The 22,522-nt window shown below is 36.9% G+C and overlaps 2 protein-coding genes across 2 annotated transcripts in view; one reads left to right on the top strand and one right to left on the bottom strand.

Moving 5' to 3' along the window:
• Positions 1 to 618: 618 nt before the first annotated feature.
• Positions 619 to 8,195, bottom strand: LOC128208875 (DNA-directed RNA polymerase II subunit RPB9-like). The gene is made up of 5 exons (XM_052912545.1): positions 8,051 to 8,195; positions 7,655 to 7,709; positions 6,437 to 6,510; positions 5,587 to 5,713; positions 619 to 1,238 (listed from the first exon to the last, which is right to left on the bottom strand). Exons 1-5 carry the CDS (start codon positions 8,113 to 8,115, stop codon positions 1,176 to 1,178), a joined length of 384 nt encoding a protein of 127 aa, XP_052768505.1. The 5' UTR covers positions 8,116 to 8,195; the 3' UTR covers positions 619 to 1,175.
• Positions 8,196 to 8,320: 125 nt separating this feature from the next.
• The window catches only part of LOC128208874 (saccharopine dehydrogenase-like oxidoreductase), a 29,195-nt gene continuing 14,993 nt past the window's right edge, over positions 8,321 to 22,522 (top strand). Inside the window, exons 1-7 of the mRNA XM_052912544.1 lie at positions 8,321 to 8,670; positions 9,044 to 9,150; positions 10,132 to 10,212; positions 10,807 to 10,936; positions 11,143 to 11,192; positions 11,801 to 11,931; positions 12,812 to 12,926. Of these exons, the coding sequence (XP_052768504.1) occupies positions 8,499 to 8,670; positions 9,044 to 9,150; positions 10,132 to 10,212; positions 10,807 to 10,936; positions 11,143 to 11,192; positions 11,801 to 11,931; positions 12,812 to 12,926 (786 nt within the window). The 5' untranslated portion in view covers positions 8,321 to 8,498. The remainder of the gene's footprint in view (positions 8,671 to 9,043; positions 9,151 to 10,131; positions 10,213 to 10,806; positions 10,937 to 11,142; positions 11,193 to 11,800; positions 11,932 to 12,811; positions 12,927 to 22,522) is intronic.

Genomic DNA, 22,522 nt, shown 5'->3' with positions numbered 1-22,522 from the left:
TTGTGTTCACAAGGTTTTTCTACTAATTGACCTAGTGACCTAATTATTGACCGCGGATGACCCAATATCGAACTTGACCTAGATTTTATAGAGATGACCATTCTGACCAAGTTGCATTGAGATTAGGCTAAAATTGTGACCTCTATTGTGTTCACAAGGTTTTTCTACTAATTGACCTAGTGACCTAGTTTTTGACCCCAGATGACCCAATATCGAACTTGACCTAGATTTTATAGAGATGATCAGTCTGACCAAGTTTCATAAAGATTAGGTCAAAATTGTGACCTCTATTGTGTTCACAAGCAATTGTGAACGGACGGACGGACGGACGGACGGACGAAGAGTGATCACAAAAGCTCACCTTGTCACTACGTGACAGGTGAGCTAAAAATACAGGCCCTGCTTCATAAATTCCAGATTTTTTTAAAGCCCAAAACCATTGTACAAGTGCAGGGCTTGCAGGCTTGTGCTAAATTTGACTACTGTGTACCAAGACAAGCATGATATATAAAATCATGAGTCCATTTTCTCTCAATTTGACTGTGTCCTTGACCTTGGATCTACTGATAAAATGGGGGATCTGTTGATCACAAGGAGTAATAAATACAAACAATATAATTCAGTTTCATTATTCTACATCAGAATATGTTTATTTACATGAAATTGCACTCACAGTTTTAAAAATGAACTTCTAATGAAAAGTTGACCCCTAAAGCCTCTGGTCTACCTTTCATGCATTATGATCTTTTGTGATATTACATGTACTCTCCTTCACTGCCCAGATCATATCGTCACAAAAAAAACAATTCATTACAAGAATACCATTCTGGAACCAAAACCTTTCATTTTTATTTTAATACACCAACAAAACAGGACTACAACACGTTTTACATGTAATTTTTTTTTAATTGGCTCAATGAAAATGGAATTTGTTTTGTTTCTTTCCATTCCAAAAATTGTTTCATTTCAATTTTACTACTATCGGTGATGAAAACAATGAAACAAAATAGTAAAAAATATGACACATTTTACAATTAAATGACAGTCCTCATTTTCAATACCAAAAATCACAACTTATGTAATTATTATCATTAAAGATTAGAAAACAACATGACAAATGCTAAAATGAAACTGTCTGTGAGGAATAATGAACAATACAAATATCCACAAAGCGATCATTCGGTCCAGCGATGAATACATTGGCTGTTAGTACACACATAGTAGAGCCGCATCCCCTCCTGTAAAAAAACACAAAGCTCATTTGAACCTTCAATTTAAGCCTTAATTCATAATAGACTATTATCATAAATTTAAAAGCCAAATACATGCCTTAAGCTCAAAAGCTAAATAATCAAACTTTTAAATCATCCTGCAAAGTCAAAGACGATTTTCTTAAAAAAAAATTAAAGAAAGTTCCAGACTAAAATCAACAATCTGCAAACCAGACCAGCACATTCATTTAACTTCTGGAATGGTAACTGGTGGGTTTTGCAGGTTGTCACTGAGGCATTCTTTAAGACAGTTTTTGAAGCTAGAATAACATGATTTACCATAGCAATTTATTGTTTCTAACATGAAGAATAGTCATTCTAAAATGCCGTCCAGGCTTTTTTTTAATGATGGTTGCCTGGACATGCATCATTAAACAAGAGGGCCAAATGGCCCTGAATCGCTCACCTGTCATATATTGCACATTGGTTTGATAAGAAATCTGGATGGTTCAAAGTAGTTAAGGTTTTTTAGAAGTCTGGGTCATTTTTTACCACAATGCCAAAGTTTGGACAATAAAGGTAGAGGTCCACTTAATGATGTATTATGCCAAATAGCTCTAGTCCTTTTGAATTCGGAGATAAAAATTTTTTATGCTTCTATTATATACAAATATTGAAAACCTAAGCCTATGAACACGGGGCGTGGCCAATTTTGACCCCAGGGTTAAAGTTTGAACAATCTTAATAGTGGTCCAATAAACGATGCTTCATACCAAATATCTAAGGCCTTCGCCTTTTGGTTTCGGAGAAAAAGATTTTTTAAGTTTTCATCATATACATATATAAGGAAACCCATGACCGCCCGGGTGGGGCCATTTTTTGACCCCAGGGCCAAAGATTGAACAATATTGGTACAAGTCAACTAGATGATATATCATGCCAAATATCTAAGCTCTTGTCACTACTTGATTTTACGTGTGTATCTATATATGTATATTTGTTATTAATTGTTGTATGTGGCCCATATTGAAAATTGGTATGTGTACTAAATATGTTATCCAGTTTAAATTAAGACGTTATTTGTCTTTGTGAGTTCGGAGAAGATTTTTTAAGTTTTCACTATAACACATATATAAGGAAACCCATCAGCCTTGGGGTGTGGCCAATTTTGACCCCAGGGCCATAATTTGAACAAATTTTGTAGAGGTCCACTAGACGATGAATCATGCCAAATATCTAAGCTCTAAGCCACGTAAGTTCAGAGGAGATGATTTTTGAAGTTTTCACTATAAACATATAGAGAAAACCCATGACCCGCCAAGGGGGCGGGACCAATTTTGACCCCAAGGCCATAATTTGAACAATCTTTGTAGAGGTCCACTAGACGATGAATCATGCCAAATATCTAAGCTCTAGTCCAAGTAAGTTCAAAGGAGAAGATTTTTGAAGTTTTAACTATAAACATATAGAGAATACCCTAACCCCCCGGGGCGGGGCCAATTTAGACCCCAAGGCCATAATTTGAACAATCTTTGTAAAGGTCCACTAGACCATGAATCATGCCAAATATCTAAGCTCTAGTCCAAGTAAGTTCAGAGGAGAAGATTTTTGAAGTTTTAACTATAAACATATAGAGAATGCCCATGACACCCCCCCCCCCCCCCGGGGCGGGGCAAATTTTGACTCCAAGGCCATAATTTGAACAATCTTTGTAAAGGTCCACTAGACCATGAATCATGCCAAATATCTAAGCTCTAGTCCAAGTAAGTTCAGAGGAGAAGATTTTTGAAGTTTTAACTATAAACATATAGAGAATGCCCATGACACCCCCCCCCCCCCGGGGCGGGGCAAATTTTGACTCCAAGGCCATAATTTGAACAATCTTTGTAAAGGTCCACTAGACGATGAATCATGCCAAATATCTAAGCTCTAGTCCAAGTAAGTTAAGAGGAGAAGATTTTTGAAGTTTTAACTATAAACATATCAAGTATACCCATGACCTCCCGGGGCGGGGCCAATTTTGACCCCAAGGCCATAATTTGAACAATCTTTGTAGAAGTCCACTAGACGATGAATCATGCCAAATATCTAAGCTCTAGTCCAAGTAAGTTCAAAGGAGAAGATTTTTGAAGTTTTAACTATAAACATATAGAGAAAACCCATGACCCCCCTGGGGGGGGGGCAATTTTGACCCCAGGGCCATAATTTGAACAAACTTTGTAGAGGTCCACTAGACGATGAATCATGCCAAATATCTAAGCTCTAGGCCAAGTAAGTTCAGAGGAGAAGATTTTTTAAGTTTTCACTATAAACATATAGAGAAAACCCATGACCCCCCGGGGCGGGGCCAATTTTGACCCCAAGGCCATAAATTGAACAATCTTTGTAAAGGTCCACTAGACGATGAATCATGCCAAATATCTAAGCTCTAGTCCAAGTAAGTTAAGAGGAGAAGATTTTTGAAGTTTTAACTATAAACATATCAAGTATACCTATGACCCCCCGGGGCGGGCCAATTTAGACCCCAAGGCCATAATTTGAAAAATCTTTGTAGAGGTCCACTAGACGATGAATCATGCCAAATATCTTAGCTCTAGTCCAAGTAAGTTCAAAGGAGAAGATTTTTGAAGTTTTAACTATAAACATATAGAGAAAACCCATGACCCCCCGGGCCGGGCCAATTTTGACCCCAAGGCCATAATTTGAACAATCTTTGTAAAGGTCCACTAGACGATGAATCATGCCAAATATATAAGCTCTAGTCCAAGTAAGTTCAGAGGAGAAGATTTTTGAAGTTTTAACTATAAACATATAGAGAATACCCATGACCCCCCTGGGGCGGGGCCAATTTTGACCCCAGGGCCATAATTTGAACAAACTTTGTAGAGGTCCACTAGACGATGAATCATGCCAAATATCTAAGCTCTAGGCCAAGTAAGTTCAGAGGAGAAGATTTTTTAAGTTTTCACTATAAACATATAGAGAAAACCCATGACCCCCCGGGGCGGGGCCAATTTTGACCCAAGGGCCATAATTTGAACAAACTTTGTAGAGGTCCACTAGACAATAAATCATGCCAAATATCTAAGCTCTAGGCCAAGTAAGTTCAGAGGAGAAGATTTTTTAAGGTTTTCACTATAAACATAAAAAGAAAACCCATGACCCCCCGGGGCGGGGCCAATTTTGACCCCAGGGCCATCATTTGAACAAACTTTGTAGAGGTCCACTAGACGATGAATCATGCCAAATATCAAAGCTCTAGGCCAAGCAAGTTCAGAGGAGAAGAGTTTTGAAGTTTTCACTATAAACATATAGAGAAAACCCATGATCCCCGGGGGGGGGGGGGGGGGGGGGGGGCAATTTTGACCCCAGGGCCATAAATTGAACAAACTTTGTAGAGGTCCACTAGACGATGAATCATGCCAAATATCTAAGCTCTAGGCCAAGTAAGTTCAGAGGAGAAGATTTTTTAAGTTTTCACTATAAACATATAGAGAAAACCCATGACCCCCCGGGGCGGGGCCAATTTTGACCCCAGGGCCATAATTTGAACAATCTTGGTAGAGGACCATTTGGTGATCCTACCTACCATATATCAACGGCCTAAGCCTTGTGGTTTGGGAGAAGAAGATTTTTAAAGTTTTTCCTTTTGGTTGCCATGGCAACCAGAGTTCTGCATGGAATTTAATTCTTTGAACAACTTTGATAGAAGACCACCCAAGGAACATCCCTATGAAGTTTTATTAATATTGGCCCAGCGGTTAAGGAGGAGATGTCTTTTAAGTAAATTGTTGACGGACGACGCACGACGCACGACGGACAAAAGGCGATCACAAAAGCTCACCTTGTCACAAAGTGACAGGTGAGCTAAAAAAAAAGCCTGGACAGCATTTTAGAATGACTAACAAGAATAACAAAGTCATTAGTTTGTTTTCGAAAAAGGGCACAACTGAAGTGTGTCACTGTCTACACTTTCATCAAAGGGCACCTTAGTCATATATATCTGACATATCATCTTTGTCATGAGTTAATAGCGCATAGGAAATTTGGGATGCACCCCCCTCCCCCCCCCACACACTCCCACCCACACACCTCTTATATTCTCATATAAACATTGGTTTAAAATGAGTCCTTTGTTAAGGCTGTTTTTCCCATTTTTTTTGGAAAAATGACTTATACCCTTATATTTTCATCAACATTAAACTACAGTCTTAAAAACAATTTTTTTTTCAATTCCAATTGTGGAGCCATATATATGGCAGCTCAGGGTAATTTAAAAAGCCTTGTAAAAACACTAAGGCACAATTTTGTTTAACTTGTTTCATAATCCATGAATGTAATCCATACCATATTAAGATTGGATTAACAAACAAACCTCAGCACGGGTACTGTGAGACTGGAAGAAGACGGATTCCTTGTGACCGCATCTTGGACATGGATGGTCATCTGTCCGAGGCAGTGTAGGGTCAGCGATAACATCACCGATAATCTGGGTCAGCTCACTATAAAACATAGTTTTACATTTACAACTAACCTGTCACAGTTTATAAAATATCAATGCCTATATGCTTTCAAAATATCTCGATTATAAAAATGATGCCTTCAGTTTATCCAAAAACAAAATATGATTTGTATTAGACAAAAAAACCATTAAATTCATTGATTAAAATTTTAAATATTAACAACCAATATGTTGTTACATTTTTCCCAAGAGATGAACGGCCAGCAAGACCTTAGAAAATGTGAGTCATTCTTTAATTTCCTTTAGTTAAAACATTACTGCCAACACCCCTAGATTTGTAACAGAGTCTATTTAAGCAGGCCTTAAGGAAGTCATTAAGAAAAGTTTATAAGTATATAACTCCCTAAAATGGACTTAAAGTTCCAAAATTGAGTCCTTGGAAGTATAAAAACTTCCATTATTTTGGGTAAAACTTCAAAATGTGAAGATATATCAACCCCTTAGTAGCCCCAATGCTACTTTATTGCATTATTTTGCAATAAGGCTTGTATTAAAAAGAATTGTTTGAAATAAATTTTGGTTGCACATTATTTGAATTCTTATCATAATAAACGGAAACGTTCTTAGTGTTTATGAGATTTAAACCACATTTCAAAAAAAAAATCTAAAATTCATGGCAATAAAGTTCAAAATTCCATTCTCAAATTCTAAGTGGAAGCCCTTGGTTAATAGGCAAAATATGTGACAGTTTAACAATACTTACTCCACTTCATGAGTGATTTTGTTCACATATATGCAAGGGTTTTCTGCAATTTGTTGGTAGTCACAGTTTCTGCACTGAAAAAGAAAATGTATTTCAAATATATATGCTTAACATTTTCAAATGGTCTTACTCTTTAATTAAATATTTCTTTGGTCTTAATTTTTAACCTTTAACCTAGTTAGGGTTTTTTGATGTACCATTAATTCAATTTGGGGCTCATATTATTGTTGATACTTTTCAAAAATTAAGCAACGATCAATCTTTTAAAAGCCTAAATACCTGCTATAACAACTGTAAATAAACTTGTCTAGAAGCAAAACCCCTTTTTTTTGTTCTTGTTACAACACAATAAATATTATTGATATGTTTTAAGAGACAAGAGAAAATATTTAAAGAGTCAAGAGAAAATATGTAAAACTTAAATAAACTTAAACCATTTACGGTCTTTAAACTTTGCAAAATAGATAACTTCTAAACCTTTTTTCAGAAAGATATAAATAACTAAAATATGAATTAATCTATTTATTAAATTTAATAATAGTATGCATACTGCAACTTTGGCTGATTTTTTTGTCTGAATCATATGGATTCAGCTGCGTACTCGCGTATAGGCAGGTACACGCTTGCATATTGTAAATCAGCAATGTTTATGTAAAATTCAATGTTATTTACAATGGCTAAATAAAATGAAAAAGCTTAATTGTACATTGGCAATGAATTGCATAAAACTGGTTAGTTATATGGATCAGTGCAAGTTAGCCAAAATGTTTATTGATTGAACCTTTAATGGTCAATATGTATCGTCAAATAACCTAAAATGAACCAATCCAAACATTTAAATAGATCTGTTAACATACCAAAAGTTAACCTGTTTACAACTTATTGTGTTTTTTTATATTTATATATATTTAACGGAAATGGATGTTTCGGATATATTGGATTAGGTGGAACTAAGGGATTGTTGGATTATTATGGACTTATTGGATGTTACGATATATATAAAAGGAGAGGACTATGTTTTGAGAGTAGAATTGTTTTTGGATTGAGTAAATATACATCATGACACTCTGTTAGGGGATTACCAAATAAAACGTGATTGAATATTAGACTGTATTTCTCTTGTGTATCCTGCCAAGAGATTTTTAGGTTATACATATATGTACATACATGTATCTGGGGTCAGGGGATAACTTGATAATTCTTAATTAAAATACTTACAGCATACAGAAGATTTCGGCTCTCTTTATCTTCCTTTGGATACAGCATGTTATTGCTAAAATAAAATGTACAAACCTAAATATTTATAGATTAAAATACAATGACTAATTTCACTAAATGAGAGTGTTGTGCAATACTTTATTAAGAACAATACATTTTCATTTAGTATATAAATGTTCACATAAAACAACCAAAGCAGAAGTCAAAACTATATGTCAATCAAAAAAACATTTATATATTTTATATGCAAAAATTACTATTCTGCCCATAAATATTACTTTACAATTGATTAATAGACAAGTTAACCCATTGGATATGACGTATCGCGAAATTGTGTGACATGGCAATCGGTGGCTAATAATCTTCACAAATATGTGACAGAAACTAAATGAATACCATTCTTTACAAAACTTGATTCCAACGAATCCAGGACCATCATCGTGTTGATCATATAGATCCATTTTTAACTACAATTAGGTGTTCTTCTTTCTCCAAAACAAAACAGAAATGTCCACTTCCGGGTAAATACTGTCGCTTACGATAAAAACGTTAATTAATAATTCAACTTTGTGGAACAGGCACCCACAGATGAAGAAAGTATCACGATATATAATTATTATTTCATTGATCATCAGCAGAATTTGTGTTTTGTTGTGGTTTACCGATTTATCTGGACATCTTTTTTACGTCAACTTGTGAACGTAAGCGATCTCTCCAGGTTCCAGCCGGCAAGCTACACGTCTGTATCCGTGGGCCGTATACGTGAGTCATTCAATAAAATAGCAAGCAAACATTTAAACGCGCAATTGTGTAGCCTTGACCAGGTAGCGGATAAACGAAAAACATGTCTGACGAGAGATATGACTTTGTGGTTTTGGGTGCCACCGGGTTTACGGGGCAGTTTGTTGTCGACGAAGTAGCAAGAGTTGCAGACCAAGAAAAACTCAAGTTTGCAGTTGCAGGGAGGTCCATGGAAAAACTGCAGAAGGTCTTGACGGAATCGTCACAAAGGACAGGTAAAGCAGATCACAAGTGTTTTGTCTAGTGTCCCTGTTAAACTGCATGAATTATGCATGTTTCTAAATAAATATCCTTAAAAGAATAAGAGAGAACAGATCAGTCATTAAATGTTACATGCTAAGAGTAAAGACATGTCACATCATTGGGCAACCATAAACTACTACTCTAATTATTTTTAAATATTTTAATCTAATTATTTTTAAATATTTTAATCCAATTTGCAATTCTTTTAATTTTAAGATCAGTCTTAATTGTCAAACTTTTCTGTAGAATTTTGCGCAAAACTGACATGGTTACATGTATGTTACAATGGCATATTGGCATACCTTTATTAACCATTTGTTATTTTCCTTATTCTTTATGTTTTAGGCAAAGAATTAGAGGAAACCCCCATCATTATTGCTGATGTGAAGAATGTTTCTTCCTTGGAAGAAATGTGCAAAAAAGCAAAAGTGGTTCTCAACTGTGTAGGCCCTGTAAGTCTCTGTATTACATGTATGCACTAGTCAATTGTAACCGTGGCCCCCCAAGGTCAGGGGCATACATGCCATATCCCCCGGCGGGGGGAAAAATCCCCCGGAATTTCGACCCATCCCCTGGTCCCCCGCCGGGGGATTTATGTCCCTTGGAATTAAAAAAAAAAAAAAAACTTGCTTAAGGTTGACAATGGAAAGCATCAATAATATTATGAGTGTGAAATTCCATGAAGGACCATGATGACCAGGTCCAAAAATTATTGTAATTTGAGTGTATTTTTGTATTTATTCTTATAGCATAAATGCAGATATAGAGCAAATTTCGTCGCGTAAAAATCCCCTGGTGTAATATCAAAATCCCCTGGAATTCAGACCAAAATCCCCTGGGAAGCCTCTCAGAAATATGGCATGTATGGTCAGGGGTTATATTGGGGGGAAATGGGCCGTGCGTTTACCTTCAGATGACCCTGCAATGCCTAGTGAATGCGGTGGTTTTGTTTTTCCCGGTGAAAATAGCATGGAATGGGCCTTATCTAGGATGTGTCCGGGGTGCAGGGGCATTTGGCGGGGATTTTTACCAGCAGTTTTTTCCCGCAGCGCGGTGATTTTACCAGGGAGAAGGTGGACTGAAAGTCAAAGTTCCTGGTATTCCCCAGACCTAGGGGGGCAGTGGTTACAATTGACTGGTGCATTATTATAATATGGCACTTGCTTTCCATTGATTAGCATGTAGTTTGAAACAACTGATTCAAAGTTTATTCAACCCAATAATGCTTTTGTATGTCTAATGTTTGACTAGTGTTAAGTTGTTATTTCATGAAACAGGAATCAAGTGAGATTGCATGATTTAGACACATTATGCTACCTACAAGAAGCTATCATTGATTTATTTGGAACTCAAATGATCAAATATTTTATTGGTCTTTTAACCACATGAACTGGTAGCAGTACATGTATGTTTATTTATAATAATTCTTTCAGTATCGTTTCTATGGTGAAGACGTAGTTAAAGCCTGCATAGAAAATGGTGCCCATCATGTTGATATCAGTGGGGAGCCTCAGGTAAACTGCTCTAGCGCTCTTTTTCAAATGTGTTTTATTTACAACTTTCTCAACTGCAGCTGAAGTCCATTGTTTATTGCAAGGTACATGTACAAAAATTACCTTGGGGCTTGATAATTCGTATGATTGTTGTCAATAAAGGATGTATCACATTTTTTCTTGAGTAGCTGATATTAGTCATGTCATATTTTAGGGGTTTAATGATGTCGTGCTTATCCAATCAGAACACAAAATTGAAATAAAAAAGACGTCATAACCCCTTTACTGTTATACAATATGAATGTAAACTTTTGTCTACACAAAGGACTAGATGAATGTGAAAATTGAAATGTATCTGATTTTTTTTGCCTATTTAAAGGGACTTGTTCAGTAATTTTAGTGTCAGACATTGGAAAAAATAATGCGTGAATTTTGAAGAAAACATGTTTCAATGATAAAACACCATCAAAAGTTCATATCAGACCTTCTTTTATTTATTTTGAAAATATGATGGAAATGCTTTATTTCTGCACAAACTGTTAACCTAAACTCAATGAGGGAGTCCTTTTAAAAGCAACTGTTTCATAGATGTGAAATAATTGAATAATGCTTCAGTACCTTGAGAAGATGCAGCTACTGTACAGTGGAAAAGCCCGGGAGGCAGGTGTTTACATCGTAGGGGCATGTGGGTTTGACAGCGTGCCCGCAGATATGGGTGTAGCCTTTGCAACTGAACAGTTTAAAGGTAATAGTTGCTAAAATTTAGTAAGTGATCACTCTGATTACAATTGTGTTGTTTGGTTCTGCTTGTTTTCTATATTATGGGTTTTCCAATCAGTTTGACAATTACCCCGGAACCTGAAACCTTCGATTTTGCTCTGCCAGCAATTTTAAAAATATAAATTTTGCTTTATATTGCATTATGTACATTTTTGCATGCTTTTTTTGCAGGAGATCTGAATTCTGTTGAACTGTTCATTTCTTTGGAAGCTGGGCCAGATGTAAGGCTTAAGGCATTTTGAATTTTGGTTTGAATAAAGATTGCTGATAATTTGCTTAAAAATCAAAAGGTTGCATGCATAATGTCTCCAATAATAATGTATGGTAAAGAATTAAGATATAATATTGCTTAAACAAATATTAAAAGAAGAATATGATTTTATATCTCTCTATACATATAAATGTATCATGTTTCCAACATAAATGACGCAATGCCATTGGTCCAGGACTGGTCACACAGCGAACCCATATTTTTCCATATTGGCTCACCAAAATTATATGGAACCAAAATGGCGTCTATTTTCTGATTCCGATGAATATATGAAACATTTAAACATGTAAACAGGTTGTCAACGTGATATATATGTTATAGGGGATATACGGGGCACAGAAAACCATATTTGTGTTCAAGCTTCACTACCACCCGATATGGGTTCCTTTGCCCCGATTATCCCATATCGGGTCACCTACTAACCCCGTAATTTATAATATTTGTTCTACATCAAGACAGACTAGCCCCAGTCAGGTTTTTTTTCGTCATAGCTCTTGTTTCCACCTTAAAACTTGTTAAGAGATTCATACTCACTATACAAGTATATCATCCATTCAGGGTCTGGCCGGCAATGTGACAACCCTGGAAAGTGCCCTGCATGGTTTTGCCCACGCGGCCGAGCTGAAACCACTGCGCAAATCTCTCTACCCAAACCGTCTGCCAAGGAGCAAATACCCGCTAAAAACTAGGTGAGATATCAACTAATAATAGTGCATGTTGGCACAGGAGTGCTTCAGACTTCATTGAAAATTATCACCATTTTCATTTTGACATTCATTTGTAAGCCAAGGTGAATGTAAATGTAAATAAAACCCCATTTTGTCAACTTACAATGGTGACCATCATTGGATGAACATGCCTTAATTTAAATTAGAGCTTGGCATTTGTTGTTAACTAGCTCTCCTATATGACATACATAATTTGTTTGCAAAGGCATTTTACCACTGTCAAGGGAGTAAACATATTACAGTTTGCATCAGTTTAATTGAGTTTTTTTGTCTGAGCTGCAAAATGGCGGCTAAAAGTTACAGCTAAGAAAGCGACTGATAATTAAAATACCAAGCAAGTTCCTGCTTAAAAATAGGTGAGATCTCCATTTTGGCATAGGAGAGTTTAAGGCTTAATTGACCATTATCACAATTTATAGCTTGCAAGCCTTACACTCTGGGAGGTGAACATATTATGTAATATATACTACCTACCAGGTGAAAACAGATTCCAAAATATCTATTTTTCAAAACATTTTGCGCCAATCTTGCAGCTCAGACACAAAATCCTCACTTAAACTGTTGCAGATTCGTAAAACATGTATCCCTCTGTGTAAAGCTTTCAGGTTTTTCAAATTTTGTCAACTCAAAGAAAGACGACCATTATTGAATGACTGTGTCAAACTGAAAAACTGTACATTGCAATAAATGTTAGTTTAATCGTTAGCCCATATGTTAACGTGGACCCATACAAAACTAACTCTTAAATCCAGCCCAAGGCTACATAATGAGGTTAATCTTGGACACAGTTTTATAATTTTTATGATATATACTGTAAAAATACATGTGCATTTATTAACAGGATGGCTGGTTTCATGCCAGATATTCAGAAATGGTGTCTGATATTCCAAGGCAGCGATCGAGCAATCGTGAACAGAAGCGTCAGATACAACTATGAAGTTAATCTGCAAAGACCGGTATGTTTATGTTTTACTGTTCAAGATGTAATCTAAGTTACTTTGTACTTCATACTTCACACAGATGTTCATGACCATTTAACAATAAGGTTACATAACTCCATATCCTTCTACATTCAAGTTATGGTCCCTGATTGACTTCAGAACTTCAGTTAAGGTTTATGGGAACATCTAGTCTGCTTAAAATTTTAGGGATTTTTTTTTATTTATAACTTATATACCCTTATTCAATTGACTTTATACTTTACACAATTGTTGACTGCCATCAAAGAATTATAGGTATCATAACTCCATGTAAACCTAAACAAAAATTATTTCCCTTGATGGACTAAGAAAGTTTGGTTAAAGTTTAAGGGCAAGTAGGGATTTTTACTGAGATCTCAAATACAGTTAATTCAATGAACTTCATACTTCACACAGTTATTCACAACCATCACACAACTAGGTTACATAACTCCATATCATCCTTTATACGAATCAAGGCCATTGACTGTCTAAGATAGGTTGGTTAAAATTTTGGGGCAAATAGGGATTTTAACTCGGATCACACATACTGTTCATTCAATGCCGTGAATGGACTTCATACATCACGCAGTTGTTCAAGACTATAACTCAATTAGGTTACATAACTCCATATAATCGTGAATAAATTTTGGCATTTGATTTGGTTTTACAATATTTTTGGGTTTTAACTCTGATCTCAAAAATCATTGACTCCATGGACACACAGTTGTTCAAGGCTTTCACACAATAAGGTTACATAACTCTTTATGAACATAAAGGCCCAAAAAAGTTGTTTGTTTTATTATTGTCTTGTAAAAGCTGAGATAGCATTGCAAAAACTTGGCTGTAAGTTAATGACCATTCAAGATATTCACATGGAACTTTGTACACACTTACCAGTGAGAATGTGCCTATGTGTAGCAGGCCCACAATTCTTGCTTCTATATGTGTCAATTATGCCCTTTATTGTCGAGGGAGAAAAGACACGCTTTGTGGTTCGCTTCGGTTACATCAAGCTTTATCCATTCATATTATTTAAAAAATAGTAAAGGATAACTGACTAGATGAAATGAGTGGCATGTTTATGCATGAGATTCATAAATAATTAAGCGCTTTTGGACTTTTATTGTGTTTATGAAAAGAGCAATATAAAATTCTGGAATAGAATTATAACAAAAAGTACAACAACATTTTGTTCTCTTTGAATATGTATAATATGTTTTAGCATTTTCATAGGTCTGTTCATGGAACTTTTCTATGCCTGTTCTTAGAATGGGACATATAGTTTTATCTGCATTCATAGCTTGGGACATATAGTTTCACCTGCATTCATAGAATTGAACATATAGTTTCACCTGTATTCATAGAACGGGACATATAGTTTCACCTACTTTAATAGAACTGGACATATAGTTTCACCTACTTTCATAGAACGGGACATATAGTTTCACCTACTTTCATAGAACGGGACATATAGTTTCACCTGCATTCATAGAATGGGACATATAGTTTCACCTGCATTCATAGAATTGGACATATAGTTTCACCTGTATTCATAGAATTGGACATATAGTTTCACCTGTATTCATAGAACGGGACATATAGTTTCACCTGCTTTCATTGAACGGGACATATAGTATCACCTGTATTCATAGAATTGGACATATAGTTTCACCTGTATTCATAGAATGGGACATATAGTTTCACCTGCATTCATAGAATTGGACCTATAGTTTCACGTGTATTCATAGAACGGGACATATTGTTTCACCTGCTTTCATAGAACGGGACATATAGTTTCACCTGCATTCATAGAACGGGACATATAGTTTCACCTGCATTCATAGAATTGGACATATAGTTTCACCTGTATTCATAGAACGGGACATATAGTTTCACCTGTATTCATAGAATGGGACATATAGTTTCACCTGCTTTCATAGAATGGGACATATAGTTTCACCTGCATTCATAGAATTGGACATATAGTTTCACCTGCATTCATAGAACAGGACATATAGTTTCTCCTGCATTCATAGAACAGGACATATAGTTTCACCTGCATTCATAGAACAGGACATATAGTTTCACCTGCATTCATAGAACAGGACATATAGTTTCACCTGCATTCATAGAACAGGACATATGGTTTCACCTGCATTCATAGAACAGGACATATGGTTTCACCTGCATTCATAGAACAGGACACATAGTTTCACCTGCATTCATAGAACAGGACATATAGTTTCACCTGCATCCATAGAACAGGACATATAGTTTCACCTGCATTCATAGAACAGGACATATAGTTTCACCTGCAGTGTAAGGGCGTTGAATCATTAGAGTCCAGTATGTTTTGTGTCTTGAGGAGCATTTGTCCACTTATCACCAAATTAGGTCAGAATGTGGATGGCCATAATATATGGCATAAGTTAAATCAAGCCATATTGCCTAGGTCAGTTGCAGACATTTGAACCTCTGGCAATGACAGAGAGGTACATTTGGGTCTACAAGTCGGTAGATTGGGTTCAAAAGCGATAGAGTTTCTTAATCCCTTTCTAATTTTTAAGTCAAAAACAATGATGGACATAATGTTAACAAAAACTTGATGGTTGTTAATATTTTTAGATATTACGAAAATACGCTTTAAATACGTCATGACTAAATTTGTTCAGGGTCTTGTCAAATATCAATGTTTTACGTCTGGCTAGTGAAATCTCAAGTTTATATTAAGTAGAGCTCTTGATAATTCAATCAGACTGCCAAACAGGTCTAGAGTAGACGACTGCAAAATTGTGTATGTTAATTTTCGAATAGTAGGATGCCAATTAACAAAGAATGCTGAATAGTAGGATGCCGGTGGATGTAACTCAGCAACGATCTCGGCCTAGGTGTCAAGTTATTTGACAGGTTGTTTATTGCACCATTTTCTTAAAATGACAGATTATGCGGTATTTAGGCATGGTTGATATATATTGAGAGTTTTCAAATGAAATTTTAAGGCCAAAAATTGATCAGATTATTTTTATCAAGAGCGGTAGTTTCCGTCGGATGAGCAGTAGAGCGGTAGTGGGTCTCACATACTGTTGATTTTACATACTGCTGGTAGAGTTCACATGTCTGCAATTGAAGATGATGGCCATTTGATTATAGAAATAACCTAATTTCAGTCTTGTACGATCAATAACTTTAGAAGTCTTTGTTAAATCATCACCAAATTTGATCAGAATGTGTATGGACATCATAACTTGAAAAATTTGGCACACAGCCATATTGCTCAAGTTACTCGAGAGTTATCACCCTTTGACTATAGAAACTCTCTAAAAAGGCATAATATCCGTAAGTATGATAAACCTCCTCTTTGGCACTGCATAATTATAACCCTTTAATTGGGAAAATGTATTTAAAAAAATCATCATTGTATTTTTGGAAGAGGTCTTAATTTCTATCTGATCCCAGTCACGTTTAAAAATGTTGAAAACCACTCGGTGAATCATTAAGGCCGAAATCTTTGTTTTTCCAAAGATTGAAAGAGCACAAACGAAAAGCAATTTTGTATACGTACAAAGTTGAGAAATAAGCCAGCATTCTAAAATCTTGCATTCATTTCAACTCATTACATAGACAACAAGTATGGGGAATTCCCTTTGAAACCAGATCATTATATACATTATGGGCATGCCTATTATACTTAAAATAATTTGAATACAAGATTTGAAATTTGATCTCATTTAACAATTACCTTTTGAAACTCATGATCTTACACACAAGTAGTTTATGTATCAGAAATGAAGTCAAATAAATGCTTGATTTAAACATGTGTATATTTTGAATAAGAAAGTAAACAATAATCCACTACAAGATATATACATGCAATATACATCTTAAAGGAACTATTAATTCCATAAATTTAACCCATTTTAAAAAAAAAATCATGGATAGGGATGACTGTTTGTGCTGTCGCTGGCTGGTATGATGGGGGTAAGGATGATTGTTTTCCCTGTTTCTGCCTGTTAAAATGGTGGTAATGGGGTATGGGTGCCTGTTTTCCCTGTTTCTCCCTGTTATTATGGTGGTAATGGGGTATGGGTGCCTGTTTTCCCTGTTTCTGCCTGTTATTATGGTGGTAATGGGGTATGGGTGCCTGTTTTCCCTGTTTCTGCCTGTTATTATGGTGGTAATGGGGTATAGGTGCCTGTTTTCCCTGTTTCTGCCTGTTATTATGGTGGTAATGGGGTATGGGTGCCTGTTTTCCCTGTTTCTGCCTGTTATTATGGTGGTAATGGGGTATGGGTGCCTGTTTTCCCTGTTTCTGCCTGTTATAATGGTGGTAATGGGGTATAGGTGCCTGTTTTCCCTGTTCCTGCCTGTTATTATGGTGGTAATGGGGTATAGGTGCCTGTTTTCCCTGTTTCTGCCTGTTATAATGGTGGTAATGGGGTATGGGTGCCTGTTTTCCCTGTTTCTGCCTGTTATAATGGTGGTAATGGGGTATAGGTGAATATTTTCACTGATGCTGCCTGGTATGATGGGGGTATGTGGGTAGGGAATGACTGATTTCGATGATTGTTTCTGCCTGTTATAATGGTGATATGGGGGTAGGGATGACTGTTTTACTGTAGCTGCCCAGTATGATGGGGGTATTGGGGTAGGGATGACTGTTTTTGTTGTAGCTGCCCGGTATGATGGGAGTATTGGGGTAGGGATGACTGTTTTTGCTGTAGCTGCCCAGTATGATGGGGGTATGGGGGTAGGGTTGACAGTTTTTGCTGTTGCTGCCCGGTATGATGGGGGTATTGCGGTAGGGATGACAGTTTTCGCTTTTGCTGCCCGGTATATTGGGGTAGGAATTACTGTTTTCGCTGTTGCTGTCTGATATGATGGGGGTATTTGGATAGGGATGACTGTTTTCACTGTTGCTGCCTGGTATGATGGGGGTATTGGGGTATGGGTGACTGTTTTACCTGTAGCTGCCTGGTATGATGGGCGTATTGGGGTATGGGTGACTGTTTTTACTGTTGCTGCCTGGTATGATGGGGGTTTTGGTGTAGGGATGACTGTTAGCTGTCGCTGCCCGGTATGATGGGGGTTTTGGTGTAGGGATGACTGTTTTCGCTGTAGCTGCCCGGTATGATGGGGTATTGGTGTAGGGATGACTGTTTTAGCTGAAGCTGCCCGGTATGATGGGGGTATTGGTGTAGGGATGACTGTTTTAGCTGTAGCTGCCTGGTATGATGGGGGCTTTGGTGTAGGGATGACTGTTTTAGCTGTAGCTGCCCGGTATGATGGGGGTATTGGTGTAGGGATGACTGTTTTAGCTGTAGCTGCCCGGTATGATGGGGGTTTTGGTGTAGGGATGACTGTCTTAGCTGTAGCTGCCCGGTATGATGGGGGTATTGGTGTATGGATGACTGTTTTAGCTGTAGCTGCCTGGTATGATGGGGGTATTGGGGTAGGGATGACTGTTAGCTGTCGATGCCCGGTATGATGGGGGTATTGGTGTAGGGATGACTGTTTTAGCTGTAGCTGCATGGTATGATGGAGGTATTGGTGTAGGGATGACTGTTTTAGCTGTAGCTGCCCGGTATGATGGGGGTATTGGTGTAGGGATGACTGTTTTAGCTGTAGCTGCCCGGTATGATGGGGGATTTGGTGTAGGGATGACTGTTTTAGCTGTAGCTGCCTGGTATGATGGGAGTATTGGTGTAGGGATGACTGTTCGCTGTCGCTGCCTGGTATGATGGAGGTATTGGTGTAGGGATGACTGTTTAAGCTGTAGCTGCCCGGTATGACGGGGGTTTTGGTGTAGGGATGACTGTTTTAGCTGTAGCTGCCTGGTATGATGGGAGTATTGGTGTAAGGATGACTGTTTTCGCTGTTGCTGCCCGGTATGATGGGAGTATTGGTGTAGGGATGACTGTTTTCGCTGTTGCTGCCTGGTATGATGGGGGTATTGGGGTAGGAATGACTGTTTTCGCTGTCGCTGCCCGGTGTGATGGGGGTATTGCGATAGGTATTACTGTTTTTGCTGTTGCTGCCCGGTATGATGGGGGTATTGGGGTATGGATGACTGTTTTCACTGTCGCTACCCGGTATGATGGGTGTATTTGGATAGAAATGATTGTTTTCGCTGTCGCTGCCCAGTATGATGGGGTATATATGGGTAAACACCAATACAAATCAGTGATTTTTGGATTTTAAATATTTGGAAAGTTGATAAATGTACATGATTCTTTAAATTTAGTAAATTAATAATTTTACATTTAATACTTGCGATGAAATTATGTTCTTTATATTCTGACCAACATATAAGCTAGTTTTTTTTATAAACAATGTTAATTTATTTTGCCATTTTAATTTTTAATTAATTGAAAAGCTATTATTGCTTGCTGGTGTATTTTATATTAGATACATGACTAAAAATCATTTTAATATAATTAATTTTTACATATTGTAATTGGTATTTTTGCCAATGATTTCAACTAAAGTTGGACATATATGAAATGACATATGTGTTTAAAAATAATATGGGGTGTCATATAAGTAATTGTAGGTCATATACTTTAAAGAAGAAAAGCTGAATTTGAGATAAAGATGACCAATAAGTAATTATTTTACAATATACTGAAAATATATGGTACAAGGTCTAATAAATTTGAATGGCAAATAAGAAATATGATTTGTATGTAAAGAAAGACCCACACACATGCACTATAAATGATAATATACATAACAGTTACTATGCTTAAATGCTTCCTTTTTGACAGATGTATATATAGACATGTACAAGATTGTTTAAATTCTGAACCGTAAAGTAAATTTCAATTGCAGATAAGAAACTATAATTTCGATGTAAATACTTGATCCTCTCCAGTATATGGTTAACAGCCAATGAAGTGGGATGGGTTAAATATTGTGTTTAAAAAAGAAAGTAGACCTTCCTGAATTAATAGTTTACATTTTGTCAGCAACATGATGGACATGAAATAATAAAGATTTTGATTGTATGTGCCTTGCTGCTGGACTCTAATAAACTAAGTTTAAAACATCAAGCTATGGATAGTGATAGGGAGAGTGAGAGACTGTTTTCACTGCGGCTGTCCCGGGTGATGGGTGATATAGGGGTCAACAGATGGATGATAAGAAGGAGGAGGAGAACACAATTGAGGATTGAGACTATGCACAGTGTTGATTTCTTGTTAAGTGATATAGATACAACTTCATACATATTTGGCAGTCAGAGTGAAGGCACCACAACGCCTGGGATGGAATCTGATACTGACTTCTTGCGTTGTGATAACAGAGAACATGTGGCTCTTGACTTGGCAACCTGGCAGTATGGAAAGCCAAATCTGCTGGTGTTAAAGAATGAGCTCACTCCTCCTCAACACTGCTACTTACAGAGACTGAGAGGTGACTGCCCACTGCCAGCAGTTCACCCAAAAGGTCCTGATGATGTGCTAGATGGGGAAGGGAGAATAATATTGACTAATATGAGAGTCAAATACCAGGACTTGGTACAGCAACAAAGTGAATCTGGTGAAATAATAAGACATGGCCCATCAATGTCACATGATGAAAGGATTGACATAGTCGATGGATACCATTGTAGCAAACTGCCAGAAGAATGCAAGTTCATGTTCCACAGAACACGCCCTGGACACTGGCCAAGACCTGAAACATTGGCCAGTGCCAGGGAGACTGGAGTATTCTTACTGCCACAGGGCTACACGGAGAGCCCATCTAAACAATCATTGTGTAGATCTAATGCATTAATGATCCCTTCAAATTTAACCAGTTACCCTTATTCAAAATGGCAGTGGAGGTTTTCAACTTCGTTAATGGAACGGTTATTAATGTTTGATTTTAATACTGTTCAAGTGAAGGTATATACACTGACAAAAATATTGAGAAAAACGTGTTTCAAACCTTTGTTTGATGACAGATTCAGCACATTTCATATTAAAACAGCAATGCTATTTACAATAGAAAACTATCCTACAGAAATATGGAGGGAAAACAAGATTGTGAAATGTGTGTGTCTACTTCTGACAACACTGAAAAGATGGTTTAAACAAAAATACTGTCCCCATTTCACAATATCTGGAGTTAATCTGTTTGTTGGAAAGTTGCATAATTGGGAACTTCCAAACATATGCAGCATTATTTCACATCTCATCAACACAAAACTGCAGTGTTTGTTTTGCATTCATATTGACAATATTGATATGAGATTGCTTCAATGGTCAAATCTTGAAAATGTATCATATGAGCATGTGGGCACAAGAACCCAAAACTATAGTGTTGTTCTACAGAAACTACTGTTTGATGAATTAGGTGTTTTGACTGTTGGTTTAGATGAATTGATAACTGATTGTTCAGCTGATGACATTGAAAGGCACTTTTTTATCCTACAGAGTATGTCTGATTCATCAAGTGACCTTGAACAGGAAGTAGTTTCTATGCTGACCCCATTCCTATGTAGCACCCTTGCTTCCATGCTGGCTTCAAGGTGCATCTATCTGGGACAACCAATCACACAGGATATCTTCAACTGGTACCAGCGGTCTCTTGACTCAGACCTTATGTCCAGTAGGTTGAAATTTGCCTCCATGTTGTACTGCAGAGGGCAGTATGAGGAAGCTGCAGAAGTACTGACTTTCTGTGAAGGACTGCTGGGACCAGAAGTGTTTCAGTACTGTGGACATTTTGGAAGGAAATGCCGAGAACCAAGCACTGAGTATAAGAAAAAGTTGATAGTCAACTCAAACACAGAGATGCGGAAGAAATACACAATGATGTGTATATCCTTCACAAAGGAAGAAATAAACTGTATTCCACAACATCTTGCATTTGAAATGCTGAGAAGGATAGAAGGTGAAGACAGATTAGGACATGAGAAGTGGAAGAACAATGTAGTCACTGACTGTGTCCCATTCCTTTGTTACTTACAACATCTCACATATTGGGAGCTACACCAACCTAGGAGAGCACAAACAGCCCTACATAACCTACATGAGTATACAATGGGACCACCACATGGCCACATTGACACAGCCCACAACATGCTGGGCCACTGCTATGAACTTCAGAACAGGCTGGACCTGGCATGGATGTGCTACAACAGATCAATGGAAATCTATGACAGAGAAAATGTCTCCATCTGGCATGCAGCCAGGATCCTACATCAGTTTTTACAAAGCTGATATCCACATTGACACAGCCTTAACCATTCTTAGACATGAGTTTCATAACATGCAATGCTTAGATGTGCTACAGCAGATCATTGAAGATACCTAACAATGTCTCAATTTGGCATGTAGCCAGAACACTCAAAAAGTTTTTACATTCAAACATAACTGCTACTTTTAAACGTGTTAATGCATTGCCTTAATGTGTTATTTCACCACTTACCGGTTATACATGTTTACAGATGTAAAACTTTATTTTGTTTGTGTGTTTTAATTGTATGAAACCCCACTTAATAGTGAAAGATGAAGAACAACATTTTAGAAAATTGTTCACTTATTTCTAAGAAAAAAATGTTGCCACAAAAAGAAGTCTTTAAACAGACAATATAATCTTGTGGGTAG

The sequence above is a fragment of the Mya arenaria genome, chromosome 11 (assembly GCF_026914265.1).
Source record: "Mya arenaria isolate MELC-2E11 chromosome 11, ASM2691426v1".
In the NCBI taxonomy this organism is placed as follows: domain Eukaryota; kingdom Metazoa; phylum Mollusca; class Bivalvia; order Myida; family Myidae; genus Mya; species Mya arenaria.
Note: the sequence above shows the minus strand (reverse complement) of the source record. Positions and strands in the feature narration are given on the sequence as shown.

Coding starts and splice junctions, on each gene's coding strand:
- LOC128208875 (XM_052912545.1), bottom strand. CDS start 8,115: ATGGATCTATATGATCAACACGATGATGGTCCTGGATTCGTTGGAATC. Junction 7,710..8,050: donor ATCAAGTTTTGTAAAGAATG/GTATTCATTTAG, acceptor ATTTTATTTTAG/CAATAACATGCTGTATCCAA. Junction 5,714..6,436: donor AAAATCACTCATGAAGTGGA/GTAAGTATTGTT, acceptor TATGTTTTATAG/TGAGCTGACCCAGATTATCG.